Source organism: Arabidopsis lyrata (assembly GCF_000004255.2).
Source record: "Arabidopsis lyrata subsp. lyrata unplaced genomic scaffold ARALYscaffold_1, whole genome shotgun sequence".
Classification (NCBI taxonomy): domain Eukaryota; kingdom Viridiplantae; phylum Streptophyta; class Magnoliopsida; order Brassicales; family Brassicaceae; genus Arabidopsis; species Arabidopsis lyrata.
In genome coordinates, this window is record NW_003302555.1 from 23432737 (window position 1) to 23452218 (window position 19482).

At 34.0% G+C, this 19482-nt stretch overlaps 3 protein-coding genes and 1 long non-coding RNA gene across 6 annotated transcripts; 2 read left to right on the forward strand and 2 right to left on the reverse strand.

Moving 5' to 3' along the window:
- Window positions 1-1779: 1779 nt before the first annotated feature.
- Window positions 1780-4032, reverse strand: LOC9330091 (ethylene-responsive transcription factor RAP2-1). Of its 2 annotated transcripts, none has more exons than XM_021014709.1 (2): window positions 3334-4032; window positions 1780-2514 (listed from the first exon to the last, which is right to left on the reverse strand). In XM_021014709.1, the coding sequence occupies exons 1-2, from the start codon at window positions 3745-3747 to the stop codon at window positions 2437-2439; spliced, it is 492 nt and encodes a 163-aa protein (XP_020870368.1). In that variant the 5' UTR covers window positions 3748-4032; the 3' UTR covers window positions 1780-2436. The 2 variants fall into 2 exon arrangements, with proteins under 2 accessions (XP_020870368.1, XP_002894030.2); XM_002893984.2 differs by lacking the exon at window positions 1780-2514 and adding an exon at window positions 2884-3104 and having other exon boundaries at window positions 3334-4030.
- A 3511-nt stretch (window positions 4033-7543) lies between these two features.
- LOC9330092 lies at window positions 7544-8397 on the forward strand. 2 transcript variants are annotated; one of them, XR_002329698.1, is made up of 4 exons: window positions 7544-7593; window positions 7890-7956; window positions 8075-8108; window positions 8202-8397. It is a non-coding gene; the product is annotated as an uncharacterized LOC9330092 (long non-coding RNA). The 2 variants fall into 2 exon arrangements; XR_002329697.1 differs by lacking the exon at window positions 8202-8397 and having other exon boundaries at window positions 8075-8172.
- Window positions 8398-10135: 1738 nt separating this feature from the next.
- Window positions 10136-12463, forward strand: LOC9327395 (putative F-box protein At1g46840). Its single transcript, XM_021010503.1, is given in 3 exon segments — window positions 10136-11543; window positions 11545-11825; window positions 12424-12463. Coding segments are annotated over 3 exon segments (984 nt in total). The 5' UTR covers window positions 10136-10880.
- Window positions 12464-13766: 1303 nt separating this feature from the next.
- Window positions 13767-15650, reverse strand: LOC9327396 (F-box protein At1g47056). The gene has a single exon (XM_002893985.2). The coding sequence runs from the start codon at window positions 15466-15468 to the stop codon at window positions 13906-13908; it is 1563 nt and encodes a 520-aa protein (XP_002894031.1). The 5' UTR covers window positions 15469-15650; the 3' UTR covers window positions 13767-13905.
- Between the last annotated feature and the right edge of the window lie 3832 nt (window positions 15651-19482).

The window sequence follows — 19482 nt, forward strand, 5'->3', positions numbered from 1 at the left end:
GGACCTCGACCACCACTCAGGAGCTTCGCTCGAGCACATGACTTAAAGGCGCAACCTTTGAAGAATGGTCTACTCGACCAATACCACTCGAGTACCAAGTCGAGTAGACCTTAAACCGACTTTGTATTTTTTTCGTTTTGTGTACTAGGGTTTTCTACTTTTGCTATAAATAGACCTCTTAGGGTTTTTTCCAAAGGATCTCGTTTTTTAGCCACTGAACAATATTTTCTGCAAACTTTTGTAATCCAAATTCTTTTTGATCCTTTGAGTTTTTGCAATTACTTTCTTCTTCAAAGTTGTTTATCTCATCTTGATCTATAACATATGAAGTTTTTATCGATTTCTGGGTTTGTGCAATTTTCTGGGTTTGGTTTCTTGAGCATGTCTGAGTAGTGATTAGGGTTCTTGAGGATGAGATAGATTAGGTGTGGAATCCTTGGTTTATTTAGGTGGTTAAGTGTAGAATTGTTTGAATCCCTTCTAGATTAGTAGTACTTAATGCTTATTCCTTTCTGATCAACTGGGATTTGAGCCCAGACATTTCCACGTCCACAAGGTGTTCGATGAAATGTCTGACCCAACTACTCCAGAGATTTTCATACTCTAGCCCAAAAGATTAATATTTATTGACTATATTAGATTGAATCTTATTGCCTGCTTTGCTAGATTTCGCTAATGATGATTAGGTCTGGAACTGGTATTGCTTGAGGATCTCTGTCGTGAGAGTGAATTGGTCTGTAGTTGAATCTATTGTCTAGGGATAACCTGTTTGGATTGTTAACCACCTAAGTAGACTAAGGAGACTGCTATAATCGATTACCCTATCCTCAGGACCTTTTATCTCATTTGATTTACTTATCTCTTTACCTGTTGCTTACTTGCTTATTGTTGTTTAGTATTGATAGTTATTTCTCTTTATGCATGATCACTCATGTTCTGTAGTTTTATCGTTTATGCATGATCGCTTAGGATTGCTAGATAACAAAACAATATCATGCCTGGCTTGACTTAGTTTTTTTTGAGCATATCTTGATTGATAGTAAAAGCACCTGATTGGAATGATAACCTCTTATACTGCAATGACATGAAAGTATATTAGGGTAATTCATAGTAAAAACCTAGTATCAGAAACCTTTTCCTATGATGATAGGAATTCGTGTTGGCTATATAATGAGCAGTTGTGGACGTCTTTGAGAAGCAGGAGAGCTGAAACATAAAGAAATATCATTGAGAGCTTTATGTGAGATTGTGTGTAATTTAGTTTTGCGGTTTGGTGCTTGTGTGATCAAGTGGTTTTGTTTTGAAGTTTAGGCTCAAGAGAAGTTTAGCTCAAGATTAGGTTATCCTGATTAAATCTAGACTCAGGAGGAGTTTAGTTAAGGGTAGATATTATCTTTAAGAGTTCATGTAATAGAAGAGAACTGTAATTCAAGAGGGGTCTGCTTGATTTATGCGTTTGCAAATTGGTTGTATTTGCTTTCTTGTTCTAGTGAATTCGAAATCTGGACTTGGTTCCGGGAAGTAGAAAAATCTGAATCTCGTTAACAAATTTCTTGTGTCGTTTACTTTTTGCTCTTTATTGCTACTTCATCCGCACATACAATACACACTTAACTAGACACTCTTTTAATATAATAGATTAACATTGTTATCAAGCAACCTAGCTAGGTAGAACATTTTTTTTTAGTTAATAGATTTTAATATACACATTGTATTAAATATTAATTATTTCAGTTTTTAACTCATAAAAAAAAAGATTTTATTATTTTAAAAATAATGTATTTTATAAAATAAAAGTTAGTTTTGATCATAATAGAAAAAATGTTTTCTTGTGTCGATACAACTCTGGGTTCATGGATATGGCCGAAATTACTAAAGCTAAGAGATGAAATACGAACATTTCTACGGGCAGAGGTGAATGATGGTGTCTCCGTTTCATTTTGGCTGGATCACTGGCTCCCTATGGGGAGGCTCATAGACCTCACGGATGAAGCAGGGCCGAGATTCCTAGGGATCTCAATTACGGCTACAGTTAAAGAAGCTTTAGGCCAACATGGCTGGAGGGTGCGGAGGACGAGAGTAGCGCACACGGTTCCGATCACTGAGCAGCTACGCGCTCAGCCCCTACCCACTTCATCCAATGGTCCGGATATTTATTTATGGAGGCATGGAGGCTTAGCCAAGATGATTACAAACATATTTTCTCAACCAAAACATAAGTGGGATCAACTTAGAAGCCATTCTCCTCAAAAAGATTGGAGTAAAGTAGTTTGGTTCAAACAAGGTATACCTCGATGTGGGTTCATCACTTGGTTAGCAGTGTGTGATCGACTTGCAACAGGGATGCGTATGCGAAGCTGGGGACATGAACAACCGTGATCACCTGTTTTTGCGTGTCCCTTCTCTTCCATGATATGGTCGGAAGTTGCAGGACGTCTACTTCACCAACGGCAAGATCCAGATTGGCATAGTACTCTCACAACCATGATCACCGGCTCGGGAGATTCTTGAGCCCTGTTTTTAAATATTGTTGTCATCGTTTATAGGCAAAGTTTAGTAAGTCCTTTTTATACGGCCATCATTGTTTCTTGGAGATGGCTTTACTCTTGTAAATATTTTCTCCACTCATGATCAATCAATTTCACAATTAAACAAAAAAAATAGAAAATTTTTATGCTAATTTTGACTTTCTTAAAAAAAAAAAAAAAAAAACAAACTAATGGTTTTCTTACACGCCTTATGCGAATCATTGAATATTGGCAAATCATAATATAAAATACTTTAATTCATTGATTAACTAACTTTGAAAGCACATAAAGAGAATTTTCTTTAATGTAAAGTACAAGTTTTCGGATGAAGTTCTCTACCAATATCCTCAAGATAACGTAATTAAACATATATATTTGGATTACGGATCCAATAATCACATCAAGCTTATAATATCAAAAAATTTGAAGTTTAAACATTGGTAAAATAGGAAGAGGACACGAATCACAAATTCTTAAACAAAGTTACCTAAAAATTAATATGCATCATTAATATTACAACTTGAACTAAAACTCGCTTCCCATGGATTGCTCTTAGCCGGTTTTGTCTCCGGGCAACTAATTACAGTTTTATCGAAAAACAAAAACCTAATCAGAATGACAGAATCTATAACAATTTTTGATACATATATAATTTTTATGCATGTATACATCTATATATTTTCATGTATTTATGTGTATCTTGTATGTAAATGTAATCTCCTAAACAAACAAAACAAACTACATGTGTAAAATTTGACTATATATCTCCGGATTCGGGTATTTGATTCAAATCGGGTTTTATTACCGGCGGAGAGGAGTCAGCCGTCGAAGGAGCGGCGGATGCAAGGAGAGCGTCGACTCTAGCACCGACTTCCGCCGCCTTTTCCCGTATAAGAGCTGCGGGCATGTCCGCGGTGGCGGCGGCCAATCGGTGGTCCTCCTCTTGTAAGAGAAGATCGGGGAAGTTGAGGCGCGCGGAGGGACCACGGAGGTAGAAGACGGCGACGTCGTAGGCTCTAGCGGCGGCGACATCGGTTGTGTATGAGCCGAGCCAAAGACGTGAACGTTTGTTAGGCTCACGAATCTCAGCCACCCACTTGCCCCACTTCCTCCTCCGTATCCCTCTGTACGGCTTCCTTGTAGCCACGTGGCTAGCCATTTCTTCTTGAGGTGGCTGCCTTCTCTTTCGCATCGTAGACTCTTCTTGTTCTCTTTCCATTGATAAAAGACAAACTTTTGGGGGCAGTGGAAGTTTATAAAGTACGGTGACAATATTAAATATTAACTATGGCCGACATAAATATTGGTTTTGTAGAAATTGCCAAGTAACCTCGTACGTCTCATTTGTTATCTCTTTACTAAATTTATCACTGAATTTGTCATGCATGGAGGGTTAGGAGACCGACTGAAATTGATCGAGATCAAGTGTTTGAGATAACAAACAAAAATTACAAAAAGTCACGAAAACCTAATTTTAAAGAAATCAAGAACTCTTTAAAATGATCAACATTTGTATATCTTTAGTTTATTAAATTCAGTTTTATCTTTAAAATTATTACTTACAATTTTTCATTATTTAAATTTCAAAACGTATGTTTAGTTCATCTCTATATAAATGAGTGTATCTTGTAAAACATTTCATGAAATTAGGAAAAACGAAAAAGAAATGAAGGGAACTCAAAGCCGAGTAATTTTCCAAACCAAATTGATTTTCGTTTTAGTTTACTAATACTTAACTCGAATCAAATATTATCTCCTTTGACAAAAAAAAAATAATCAAATATTATCTCTATGTTTATGTATATACCCATGGCGATGGTTCAAATTGTTTGCATGAAATGATATTTATCCAAATTAAAATACAAAATATTTCTCTCGTATCCTATTTAAAAACATGGGTCGATTACTACCCGTGATGCAGTCTCAAATTTACCCATTGACAGTTTATAAACTTAACTATTTGATTCAATCATTCAAACTCTTAATAAATATTTTATTGTCATAGACTATTAATTATTATTTCATAGTATATTATTCCAAAGTTGCTTATTAAGGACAAATACCCGTGCTTTGGTATGACAGAGACTTGTATGTTTGTATTACAGGACCACATAAACTTATAAGATATATTATTTTAAGTGTGCCCAAAAAAAAAAGGATTTATTATTTTAAGTTAAATGCTTCCTTTTATTCAAATATATTGGTTTTAGTTTAATTTGATTCATCATAATATTGGTGCAACCGTGAAAGAATATGAACATGTTCGTTTAATCATTTAATCTATGCTCATTTTCGCAGTTTTGATTAGATTTATATTAAACCCAAAAAACAGTGAACAAAATTTGTTTGATTCGATGATGTTTACGTTTCTATATATTCTTTGCCTAGAGAGGACGGTCAAGAAAAGCTTTACAACAACAATTAACAAGTACTATCAGAAAAAGATTCTATGGTTTGATAGATAATACCAAAGAGTCAAATGTATTTGTGGAACTTAAGTGTTAATTAAGTTATAACAAAGACACGTCACTTAAGAAAGAACAAAAGAGAGGACACGTGGAGTAATGGGTTAAAGATAAACCCAAATATTGGCCGACAAAAACCCCATCAGCTTCCATCTTCCATTTTCTTATCTCTTTTTCGGATGTCAATCGTCTTAGTCACCACTTGAATATTAACATTATTAACCTACAAAGTATTCTGGTTTAATTCTACCACTCACTTATATGTACACTCTTTATTCGTATATGCGATAGTTGATTCGATTAGTGATACGAATTTTGTAACAAAAAAGGTAGGCAGAAGTGCAACTGTCTAAGGCTCATTAGCTTTTTTAAAAAAGTTTTTAAACAAAAAAGGTCTAATTTTGTAAACTAAAAAAGAAAAATTTTGACCCAAAAATGAGATTCTAATATAAATTTGGACAAAAAAATTTCAAATATTTTGTGTAAATCTTATAAGAAGAGGCCCATCACTTTTTTCTTTAAGAAGTCCAAATAATTTATTTAAATTAATATTGGGAATTTTTTTTTCTTGCACTAAAGCCTTTGAAATGGTTGGACCGAGGCTGTATATAGGATGTAAAATTTTAATTTATTCATATTTAAAAATGATTTTAGAATCTCATCGAGGGCCAATTCAATATTTTTAAAAAGATTATAGTAAAATTGAGGATATCTCACTACAAGAAAATTATATTGGAAAAACCAACGAATTTAGTAACGAACTCATATCCGTCGGTTTTTACAGACAGAAAACAGACAGAATAACGACGGAATATAAGTTTGTCGGGAGTTTTCCAAAATTACCGACGGAATAGCGACGGATTAATTTGTTTCGTCAGGAATCCGTCGGATAATATTCGTCGGGAATATTCCAAAATTACCGATAGAATACCGACGGAATTATAACCGTTCGGGTATCAATCAATAGTCCATCAGGTATCTGTCATTTCATATTACCGTTAATGTAGCTGTTTATAGCCGTTTACCAACGGATTACCGACGAGGTCAGAACCAATTTGTCTATAAATATACATCAATACACTCTCTCTCAACAACAATCACTCTCTATAAATATACATCAATACACTCTCTCTCTTATTTTCGATCGTGGATGGACGAATCAAAGTACGATCTCGAGTCGACTTTATTGAAGGACGAATATGCAAGAGGTGTAGGAGAGTTCATGGAATTAGCTTGTCAGTAACCCGAAGCCACAAAAACCCGTAAGTTAACATGTCCATGTTCTATTTGCCGGAATTCCCACAAAATTAGAATTGATTTAGTTTGGAATCACTTGTATTGCAATGGATTTATGGAGGGTTACAAGTTTTGGTTTTTCCATGGAGAAAGACCAGATTATGCTAGTACTAGCGAACCATATGTTGCAGATAGCCTAGAAGAACATAGAACAGAAGTAGATTTTGGTGTAGAGACTATTCACATGGTGAATGATGTGTATAGGGAAAATATGCAGTCACTGGGAGAAGATAGAGATACGGTAGATGAACCAAATTTAGAAGCTCAAAGGTTTTTTGGTATGTTAGATGCAGCTATGCAGCCGCTATATAGAGGTTGTACAGATGGTCATTCGCCTTTATCATCTGCAAGTAGATTGACAGTTATTTTTTCGCTGTTGTGTTTTTCTATCGTAACGCTTCATTATAATATTGACGGTTACTTTTTTCCTTTGACGGTTATTTTTCGGTTATGTCTTTTTATCGCAACTTTCTGTTAAAATATCGATGGTTACTTTTTTGTTTGTGTCTGTTTATCGCAACTTTTAGTTAAAATATTGACGGTTATTTTTTCTCCATTGTGTTTTTTTTATCGCATCGTTTAATTAAAATATTAACGGTTATCTTTTCGGGACAGTTCTATTTGTTCAATTATAGTCGTATTTTTTCAGTTTACGATTGTCTGTATAATTGTATCTATTCATTTAAGGTTACATCTCTTCGCTATATTTCATTGCATTTTTTTGTCACAACTTTTTGAATGCAAGGAGCAGAAAAATAAAAGATTTTGAAAAAATTTATGTAATTGGCAATTTATTTGTATTAAAACTCTACATTTGATTAAAAAGAAACTTTGAAATATGAGCATGGGCACTACAGGAATATCGGGTTTTAATAGCACTATACAATAGCGTTTGTAGTCATTCTGCTATTGTTAGAGGACCTCTGAACTTTCAATAGCGTTTCTACCTTGTTGAAACGCTATGGATAGTGTTTCACAATTTTTACTATGACGCGGAAGTATATTTAATAGCATTACCATATTAAAACGCTATTGAAAGGGTTGGGCGCTAAAAATTTCCCATTCCCGCTATTAGACTTAGAAATATTTTTGGGCATTACTTTTCTTTTTCCCCTTAGCTCATCTTTGTCGACTTTACTCTTCAATTTTTAGGGTTTCCTCTTTCTCTCCTCTTTGCTATCTCCGACAGACACAAAACACAAATTTCCGAAAAATTTCAACCTCTTTGCTCTCTCCGCATCTTCCTTAGGTTTTCCCATCTTCCTTGTATGCTCGATCTGTTTGGGAATCCCACTAAATCGAAGGTAAATCCCACTTAATCACAAATTTGTTCTTGATTTGTAGAGAGAGAGCTGCGAGATGACGATTTGGGTTTGGGTTTGGTCGATTTAGGAATTTGAGGATTTAGAATTTGGGGATTTAGGGATTTGAGGATTTAGGTAGAATCGCTTACACATATTTGAGACTGTATCTACATGTTCTTTGAACTGCTTTGAGTGCTTTGTGTATCTTTCACATCTTCCTTGTTAACTGAGTTATGTTTGAACGAGTCCTAACAATTTGAAACTAGATCTGGTCTGACATTTACTTCAATGTGCAGGTCGTAGTCGAACCAGTATCCAAACACATCACTTGTCCAGATTGAAGGAGTCAACACCCAAGAGAAGGTAAACAGAGCCAAATCAAAGACTAATAATGAAATCGATTTCTTTTAAATTTTGTTTGGATTTGTAGATTTATTGATTTGAGTTTAATTGATTTCTATTTTTGCTTTTTCTGTTGCAGTTCGAGTTAATCAGAAGAGAACAAACTCTATCAGGTATATGATTGTTCTATCAGATTACTTGTATTGTTGTTTTGGCTTTGAAAGTGACTGCCTATGAAAATTACTTGTATGCATATTTGGTCGGAGCTCTTGTGAAATGGATAAAGCTTGGGTTTGGTTGCCAAGGTATTAACTTGTTCTTACATATATGCATTGATTTCATTTTATGATTGACTGTTCTCAGTTTGTAATGGGTACTATTTGTTAACTTGTAGGAATAGCCTTGAGTATGAAACAGGAGCAACTAAGTTTGTGGTTGAATCATCAAGTAATTTGGGTAATCCATCAGAAATATTCTGTCCTTGTCTTCTTTGCCGCAATGTTTGTCATCAATCAATGGATACAGTGGTGGAACATCTAGTCATCAAAAGGATGGATCAGAAGTACAAGAGAAGTAAATGTTGGAGTTTACACGAGGATATAAGGAGCAGAAAATTAAAAGATTTTGAAAAAATTTATGTAATTGGCAATTTATTTGTATTAAAATTCTACATTTGATTAAAAAGAAGCTTTGAAATATGAGCATGCGGGATATTGGTGGTGTTCTAAACACACGAGAAAGAAAAACTATTACGGTAAACTATATAAGAATTAAATATGAAACAGTAAATATGCCCATTAGTATTATATAAAAATCAAGGGCTGCGAATGTTTATTTTTTTCTTTACTAGGCACTGCCATGTTCATGTAGCTTTTCACTATGTGCGTTCATTTACCGTTCATATATTTTCAAGTTTATTTATTGTTAATTTGCTAAACAAAACACATTATTTCACTTAAACATATTCATTGTTTGAAAGCATTTAAAAATCTAGTAAACATATATTATTTCACTTAACTAAGTAAACTTGATAATCTAACGGACAAACTGCTCGACCTCACACTAAGCTTTTGATTAATTTTGTTTCAGTTTGTGCTGACCATATTACACTTACTTGTGTTGGTTTCATAGACTCAGATAGGCTCTTTGGTACTGTTCCTAAGAACCTTGCGGCTCTTAACCCATGGCTCATGTTACTACAGCTTCTCTCATCTATTTCGGTTCTGAAACCCAAGAAGGAGCTTTCAACTCAACTTCTGACATGCTTTATGAAAGCAAGAGGATTTCAGTTTAGAATACTAGTATGACGAAGAAGCATATTAAACAGAATCAGTATCGCCCAAAGAGACATGTACCAAAGAACGAATATGTACCAAAGAAACCCAAACCAACACAGGTACAACTAGACGACCCTGAATTCTTGGACGATGAAGAGTGCATAAGGATGATGGAGGACGCCTAATACTATTACCTAAAAGGTCTTTAGTATTGAGTAACCTACCAGCTGCTATGCGAGATGAGTTGCGCAAAAGCAGGATAGTCTCTATCAGAGGCGGAGCCAATGTATAGGGAGGGGGGTCAATTGACCCCATGACATTTGAAAATTCTTAATTATAAAGTATTTTACTTAATAATATTAGTTGTTTTGGTATAAAATTTTCATGTTGACCCCTATGCCATATGATCATCTCCTACCTTTGACCCCATTCATATTCATTTTTTTTATTTAACATTAGTTCCATTTTCATTTTTGTTTTGTGTTTCTTAAGAAGAGACTATAAATATCTAACATTTTCTTGCATATTAATTTTTTCTTACCTCATAAAATATCCTGTTTTATATATTTTCTTACCTTCTTTTCAAAATTCCTACATAATATAACACAACGAAATATATTTTAAGAAAAATATATTCCTATAGATTCCTATAGATTAGATAAAAATATATTTTAAGAAAAATAGTTAACACAACGAAAATTTATATAAAAATATGAATACATGTATCTTTTATTGAAAGTGGAAGCATTTTAAATATTACAATATAAATTTATATTAAAAATATATTTAGTTTTTGTTTTAGGTAATAAATGTTCTCTACCCAATTTAAACAATAATTTTTATTATATTTTCAATATATCTTTTAATATAAATATATAATTAAATATAAATGACCCTTATAAACCAAATATCTGGCTCCGCCACTGGTCTCTATCCCCGAGGACTTAGCAAAACAATCAGCAACCCGGAGCAAAAGAAAACTCGTAAGTTAACATGTCTATGTTCTATTTGCCGGAATTCCCCCAATATTAGGATTGTTTTAGTTTGGAATCACTTGTATTGCAATGGATTTATGGAGGGTTACAAGTTTTGGTTTCTCCATGGAGAAAGACTGGATTATGCTAGTACTAGCGAACCATATGTTGCAGATAGCCTAGAAGAACATAGAACGGAAGTAGATTTTGGCGTAGAGACTATTCACATGGTGAAGGATGTGTATAGGAAAAATATGCAGTCACTGGGTGAAGATAGAGTTACGGTGGAGGAACCAAATTTAGAAGCTCAAAGGTTTTTTGGTATGTTAGATGCAGCTAAGCAGCCGCTACATAGAGGTTATAGAGATGGTCATTCGCCTTTATCATCTGCAAGTAGATTGATGACCATATTTTGTCCGTAAATCGTCGGTTATGGGCCTAACCGATGGATTATCAACAGTTTTGTTCGTCGGTTACACGATGATTTCTTGTAGGATATTCTTTGGATAAACTCATAATTCAGTTGATGAATACTTGGAAAAAAAAAAGATTAAATAGGAAACTAAAGATTTTAAAAAGATCTGCCAGAAAAAAAAAAAAGATTCTGAAAAGATTATAGTAATTAAATCTCAGTTTTTTGTATTCAAGTAGAACTATATACCTAGAGAGACTAGAGCAGAACAATTTGCCAAATATGGATCGCCGTAAAATCGTCCGACGTAACACACAATCATCGACCTCAACGAATGTAGGCGAAAATGAAAACACAAATACGTTTTCCATCGATCTCATTATCGAGATACTCTCAAGATTATCGTCGAAATCTATCGCAATTTGTTGTTGTGTCTCCAAGCAATGGTCGTCCTTACTTCGACGTCAAGATTTCACGGAACTGTTCCTGACAAGTTCATCGTCTCGACCGCGTCTTTTGTTCGCCGTCGAATTCGACAGCAAGTGGCACTTCTTCTCATCCCCTCAGCCTCGAAATCTTGATGAACACGTAAGTGTTGTAGTAACAGATTGCCATATGGGTTTCTCTGGAGATTGGTACAAGGAAATTTGTCTATCTGCCAATGGATTGTTCTATCTGAATGATAAACAAATGTTAAAGGGAAAGATAGATAGGATTCCTGTGATATGTAACCCTAGCACGGGTCAGCACCTACTTTTACCTAAAGTGAGAGCAAAGAATGTTGATTTGAGAAGCTTTTTCGGGTATGATCCCATCGAGAAACAGTTCAAGGTTTTGTGCATGACCGTGACGATTTATAGAAGACAAACTAGCTCCAAAGAGCATCAAGTTTTGACATTAGGTAAGGGAAAACTATCGTGGAGAAAGATCGAATGTTTGATTCCGCATGCATTATCCTAACAAGCAGAGCAAGGAGATATGCATCAACGGTGTTTTGTATTACATAGCTTGGTCCAACATGACTACTTTGATAGCATGCTTTGATGTTAGGTCGGAGAAATTTAGGTTTATAGAAATGGACAATAGTTGTAAGTTACGTTGCATTTCGACTCTGATAAACTACAAGGGAAAGTTAGGTGTTCGAGTGTATGTTATTGGTAGTGATGATGAGTTATTGGTTCTAGATGATAGCAAGAACGATCAATGGTCGAAGCCAGGCCCGGCCCTGTGCCCATTTTTGAGAAACATTTGTATGGGACCTCAAACTTTTGAGGCCTTTTTGTGGAGAATTTTTTTTTTTTTTTTTTAAATAGGTCTCAAAATTAACCAAAAAACTCTAATATTAGTAAAAAAACACATAATTAATAAAAAATATCCCATAATTAGTAAAAAAGTCTCAAAATTAACAAACAATGTCTAAAAATTAAAAAATATTTATAAATAAAAATTATAAATATCTCATAATTAGTAAAAAAAAATTTTAAGCAATTTTTATTATTTAAAAAGGCCTCAATTTTTTTTTCGTATTTGGCCTCGGATTTTACCGGACCGGCACTGGTCGAAGCATATCTTTTTTTGCCAAATACAACTCATGAGGTAATAAAATCAATTTGGGCAACTGATGAGGGTGAAATTGTTTGGGTGCTAAGTCGTTGGACCCGTCCATTCTATATTTTCTACTACAACGTGGAGAGGAAGAGTCTTAGAAGAGTTGAAATTAAAGGAATTGAAGAAAAATTATTGATTGGAGTAGAAGGTCGTCCCGAAGAACACTTCACCTTCATAGACCATGTTGAGAATGTGATGTTTCTGTAATAACTTTCAGGCTTGTCACTGGTTTGTTTCGAAGTGTTTTCTTCACTTGATGATCGTTTATGATTCTTACTATATTTCCACTTATGTTCATTGTTGTTGCTTATGGATGTTGTCTATGACATTGATCTTGATCTTTTTACTGTTGATCTTCTACTGCTACTGCTACACTTAATTCGTTGTCTCTGCCGCGTCTTTTTTTCACCTTTAGATTTGGCAGCAAGTGGCACTTCTTCTCATTCCCTCAGCCTAAAAAATCTGGTGACAACTAAAGTGTTGTAGCAACAGACTATCATATGGGTTCTTATGACACCAAGGAAGTTAAATGGTCGACGCGCTTCTTTGTTTTGCCAAAGTCAGGTTTGAGGGCAGTAAAATCAATGTGCACAACTGATACATGTGAAATTGTTTGGGCTTCATCAAGACTCAAGACGTTTGACCCATCCATTTTATGTTTACTACTACAATATGGAGAGACAGAGTGTTAGGAGAGTTGAAATCAAAGGAATCGAAGGGTCGACACTACAAGAACACTGGTCTAATTCAGGACATGTCACGAACCAAGTCGTCAAGAGTGACTAATTTAGAAGCTGTTAAGACTATTAAGTCGTCCCTCTCAACCTCTGCAAGTAATCACAGACATATATTGAAAGTGTAAGACACAAAACAGAACACAAGAAACAAAGGATATATAGTAAATTTTTTTACAAAAGAGGTCATTTAGATTACCTCACTTCGGAGGTCACCAAAGGTTAATTCTTTGTGAGAGTTGAAATTACTATCCCTACACATTCAAGGTACCAATTGTATTGCTCGAACCCTTGCGAGACCCCGACCCGTGTTGTTTGTTAAGCCACTAGGCTGGGTTATAACTGGTAGTAATTTCTCTCTTTAATAAATACTTAACGTTTTTAACACACAACTTAATTCTAGGTTTAGGCCGGTTCACTAATAAGCAAATGACTCTAAAGAAATCTTCTTCTAACTTTGTTAAGTCACTATGTTGTGATGTGTGAATCTTTTTTTTTCTAATTGGAGTTAAGCACATTACCTGATGTTATTTAGAAATATCCAGTTTTTGATTCTCTGCAGAAAGTAAATTTCTTAAAGAGACACAAGATATGGACTTCTCTGTCTTGGTTTGTAAAAGTTGCTAGGAAAGTGTAAGAATGTACTAGCGAAAGATTAAAATGAAATCATCTTGTGGTGTGCCTTGTTAAATCGCACTATGCTGTAATGTGTGAATTTTTTTGTATTCAAGTTAAGCGCATTACTTGGTGCTATGTTGATGCTAAATGGTTTATGCTGATTTATATCTCTTTAGGAATATCCGGTATCCATATCGAGAATGTGATATGTTGGCGACTTGATAGACCAGTAAAGATTGATATATGGAACTGAGAAATGCAACAAACAACTACTATATATATACAATTTCATTTGTAAGAAACAACATGATCAAGTAATGAACACAGAATTGGCTGAGCGCAATCAATCACCTGCTTGCCCGTCGTTGTCTCGAAGTGCAAGCTACTAGACTCATTCCGCTGAACAGTCCAATGCCTGATTTGAAATACCCTGACCGGCTTCTTCTACTGCTAGAAGCAATGCTTGGTGCCATGATCTGGCTGTTCAATTGAGGGAATTCGATTCCGTTTTCTTGCAATCCTCCTACAGCATCATTGCTTGCTTCTTCTTGATGTTCTGGTTCCACGGTGTCTGCGTTGACTGAAAGCATAGGCCTAACCGTTCTTAACCAGTCTGCGCACCCTCCCAGAACTCCTTTGCATTTCTTGATTTTCACTTTGGTTAAACCTGGGCATCCGTTTGCAAGATTCTCGATTCCCACATCCGAAATGGGACAGTTCTTGATACATAATTTCCTTAGAGCCGGACATTTCGCTGCAATACAAGAAAGCTCAGGATCACCAAACGTATCACAACCACAAAGTGCCAATCTTTCAAGATTCAGACATTTCGCAGCCAACATTCCTAAACTTAGCGTTGTCGGATTCACTCCAATCAGTACTAATTCCTGTAACTGAGAACAAAACCTAGCTACAGCCACAAGCCCTTCATCCCCAATCAAATTCGCTTTCCAACCATCAATGTGTAGCTTTCTCAAATGCTTACACTTCTCTGCAATCGCAGCTAATCCAAAATTCGTGCATTCCGGTGTCTTCACAAGATGCAAAATCTCGAGACTCGAACAATTCGATATCGCAGTAAGAGCTACATCGCTCACTTGCATCCGTTCCAAATGTATCTCCACTACACCATGATCCTTAACAGCCATCTCTTGTAAAAGCAAGTCCCAGTCACCAGAACACCTAAAAAGCTTCAAAGACCTAAGATTCTTCGCACCAACAATCACCGGACCGAAACATTGACCATTATAAAGCTCCTTCAAGCAAATCGACTTAAGAGACGAAGCAGCAGCACCAGGACCAATCAACTCCGGAGCTATATCAGTGAATCCACGAAGACGCTTAATCGATAACTCCTCGAGATTCGAGCAATGATCAAGCACAGCTTTCACACCTTTAGCTCCAAAATCACAAGATCCACAAGAGAAAATCTTCAAATCTTTACAATTCTCAGCAAAAGCAGCCATACCTACATCGGTGAGCTCACGGCAAGCTCTAAGCTTAAGTCTCTTCAAATTCCGACACCGGAGAGAGATTTTAACAAGCGCTTCGTCACCGATACTCACAGATCTACGATCGCATTTCAATGAAAGCTTAGTAACGGAATCGAATCGAGAGAAGATAGAAGGAATCGAAGTAATCAGATCTGAACGAGCGTGGAGAGAAAGACGGTAACGATTCTGTCCTTCAACGATCATCCACCGTCGACAAACCAAAGCACATCTTTTCCGATTACCGGAGTTTAAGAACTGGAACACCAAAGCTAAGCACTCGTCAGGTAAACACGATGTGTAGTCAGGTTGAGAAATCTCAGGTTTGATTATCGATTCCATTGGAAATTTCAGAGAAAACGATTTGCTTCGTCGTCGATTGAGGATGGAATTGCCGGCGGCGGAGGTTGATTGGCCCATCCACGAAAGTCTCCGGTGGTCGTCGTCGTCGTCTGCGGAGAGGAGAATTTTGATTTCGATTTTGGATTTTGGTTTTGTCGGTTAGTGAGATTGAGCGTTGGTTTAAAGGTAAGGTTGTGGAATTAGTTTGTGGAAGAAACTGTTGCTTACAGTTTTCATTAGAATTTTGAGTGAATTCTGTTTGTTTGTGATATTTTTGTTATAAAATTGTTTGTTTTTTTTTTTTAAGTTTTAACAATACGGTTATCTTATCTTTGCCTAAAAAACATAACAATATGGTTCTCTTTGTTGGTGTACTCACAGATTTTATACCCAAAGAAATACTAATAACATTTTAAATATAAGAAATATGCACTAACTAGCCAAATTCTGGAGAGAAATTAAGAAAATAACCATAACTACTGTAGCATTCTCTTTCTTCTATGGCACAAATATCTTGTTTCTCTTTCTTTTAAAAGACTAAAACGACGAGGTTCTATTCTCTATTATCACCTATGATGAAACACAACCACCACTCGCCAAAAAATCACCACCACCGCTCCGGTATAAGCTCTTTTACGTTCATCAAAATTCCAATTAGTCTCTCTCTCTTGCTCTTCGTCAGTGAATGTCCAACACTTTTTTTGACTGATTTCTCTCGTTACTAGTTATTTGTACTAAGATCATTGGAGATCTCTTTCTCTCTCACCGGATCACTTTCTTTGAGATTTTCACCGCCGATGATATCTGTAAGTTTTTTGAAGTTTTCTTTGAATTTCGTATGATTTTATTTCATGCAACTAATTTTTAACTTTTAACGTGCTATTTTTTAGTTTACCTCACTATCTTTCAATATATCACACTATGCTTTAAAAAACACATTAGTTTTTTTTATATAAAACGTATTATGTTAGTTACCTTGTAAATTTTACATATTCCATGATATTTTAGCAACTCCGGTCCTTTTTCTATCACTGAAACTCATAATTGAAGACAGACGACTATGCTATTGTCATAGTTAACATGTATTTTTGTTTTAAAAACTGTATTTTTTAAATAATACATTACTTTTTCTAGATAATATGTTTTTTTTCTTCTAAAATTCATGTTTTTTTGTAAAATTACTTAGATCTTCTCTCTCATTCTCTTTAGATCTCTACCAGATTTCTCTGTGTTTCTAAGCAAATATCCATCCAGAGAGATTTAAATCTCTTTTTCTTCGGATTTCTCTCTCTTTCGCCGGATTGTTTCTCTATCTTCCTTTCGCTGGATTGTTTCTCTCTCTCTCTACCACTAGATATATGTTTCTTTTTTATTGTCAGACTTTTGCTGTCGGATCTTCTCCGTTGCTTATTACCGTCGAATTTCTCTCTCTTCAGATCTATTGAAAGTTTAGATGTAACTCTTCACCCTGATATAATTTTGGTTGTAACAAACAAATCGGATTGCTGCTTGTAAATTGAAGAGGGTGTTTTGGTTAATACAAATCCTCTAAAGCGTGGGACCATAGTCATTTTCTAACAAAAAAAAAATAGATCCATTACTATTTTTTAATATCTTTTCTATCAAAGGTTACTTTCTAATATTATCCTTAAATATATCTATTGATTTTTTTTGAACTCTAGGATTAAATGGTGTGATATTATTTTTTATTTTATTTTTTTTACAGCTGGTGTGATATTGTTTTTTGGGCTAATTAATGAAGAAAATAATTTCCAAAATAAATGAATTGAAATCTAGTACAAAATAATTAGATGATATTTCCCAGCCCAACATAAATAGGGTCCCTCGGGAAAAAAGTTTTTTTGATCCTTTTATGTATTTTTTTAAGTAAACTAATATAATTTTTGTTTTTAAAAAGTGAAATTTGGACATTTTTTAAATCAATTTTTTTATTTAGTCTTCTTCTTACAAAAAAGTTGGGTCCTTTATGTGTACTAGGCCAATACCCGCACAACGTGTGGGTTTTTCCATCCATAATTTATTAGTTATAATAATTTACATCGACTGAATTAATTTGATAAATAATCTTTTTGATATATTTTTTTCTAATAATCATTTTGATAAATAATTCATTCATTTTTTGTTTATTTATTTTAGTTAAATTATTTAACACTTATGTACAATTACTTACCTTGAAAAAATATCTTTCAAGTATTCTTAAATAAACGAAAAAATAGTATTGATTTAGTATTTTATATTTGCCTTAAAATAAACCGTAAATTCAACTAATTTTCATTGTTACTAATCCTATATATATTATGAAAACATGAAATAAATTCTAATATCATACTATTTAATTTTTATACTTTAATAAAATTATAAATTTTAATTAAACTTCCATTGATTTTATTTTTATGCATAAGTTTATACAATTTATACAGTTAAATTTAAATAAGTTAATTATATATGAGTTTGATATACTTTAGTAGCTAACTAAATTAAATTAGTTAATTAATAAGTTAAAAAATGTAATTTTTTCACATAAACAATAACAAATGCATGATTTAAAATTTAAATTAAATTAAATTAAATCATAAATGTAATATGTTGATGTGACACGTGGCACTCTCTCCACTGCTGACGTGGCGGAACGATGGAGAGAGTTGGCCAACTTTCATATATATGATTTAAAAAAGAATTTTTATGTAAAACAATCCTCAAACTCGTCCATTTTTGCAATTTTACCTTTCATCTCCAAAAAATGCAAATTAATCATACAAAGTTCAAAATAATACATAATGTAACCTTTATTCGTTACCGTCAAGTTCGTAAAATTTTGAATAATAATATGTCAAATCGAAACCTTCGCGATGAAGAGTTCAAATCTATTTTTAGAATTTTAAAAAACTAATGTATGTGAACGGAAAAATGTTTACAATATACATATAAAGGTTATATTGCGTATTATTTTGGAGTTCGTATGATTAAGCTATATTTTTCGAAAATAAAAGGTAAAATTTTGAAAATAGGCGAGTTGGAGGTTTTTTTTTCCGAAAAACCCTATCAATAAATATTTGAACTCTCTCAATTTTTCATTAAAACTTACATGGGCTTCTGGGCCATTGCCCCTCTACCATTCCTTTTGGGCGGGGCCTCTGTGCCATAGTAGTTTGAACATTCGGAAAGAACCATCTATATTTTAAATTTTGAGTTACTTAATACGTACATTATGAGGATCTTGAACAACTTAAATAGAGATACTAGGCCTGAGATTTATATCCGTTATCCGCGAATATCCGTACCCATATCCGGTTTTTTATCCGAAAAAACGGATATTCGGTAAAACGGATACGGATACGGATAGTAAAATGACTGATATCCCGGATACGGATACGGATACGAATAATCCAAAAATTTGGACCGGATAACGGATATCCGGCACAAAAAAAAAATATATTATAACTTTAAAGTCTTATGACTCCATTTTTCAAGTGTTAAAGCTCAAAAAAATTTGTTAGCCCAACTTTTTTTTAATTTATTTTATTTTATTTTTAATGTTAATAAATAAATCATATGACAAAAAAAAAATTAAATTTCTAAGAAGAATTTAGGATGTTGATTAATGTTTTTTTTAAGAACATCACTTGAATTTTTTTAACTTTTTGCTACTTTAATAAATTCTTTGTTTTTGTAATGTTTTGTATATATAATCAACTTCTAACTATTTTATGAATTTTTTAAAGTTTTTATGTATGATATTAATGAATTTAGGATTTTAAACACAATTTCCGGATATTCGCGGAAATCCGCAGATATCCGGATTTTTAACGAATATCCAGAATTTTTGGATCCGGATACGGATACGAAATTGGCGGATAATGCAGATACAGATACGGATATCTTAAAAAAAACTGATATCCGCTCCTTTTACAGGCCTAAGAGATGGATGTGACACCATAATGCTTCGAAAATTAAAAAACATCTATATTTTAAATTTTGAACTACATAGTATTTTCTACTAAGTAAAAGTTCGAAATTATAGAAAGTTTGATTAACACAACAATTATATGAAAGCATCACCTGACAAAACAA

Excerpts from the sequence above, each read along its gene's own strand:
- LOC9327396 (XM_002893985.2), bottom strand. The coding sequence starts at position 15,468 with ATGGGCCAATCAACCTCCGCCGCCGGCAATTCCATCCTCAATCGACGA.
- LOC9330091 (XM_021014709.1), bottom strand. The coding sequence starts at position 3,747 with ATGGAAAGAGAACAAGAAGAGTCTACGATGCGAAAGAGAAGGCAGCCA. Across the intron at positions 2,515-3,333 it reads CGGCTGACTCCTCTCCGCCG|GGCTCAAGAATCTCCCGAGC; the intron begins GTAATAAAACCC and ends ATTTAAAAACAG.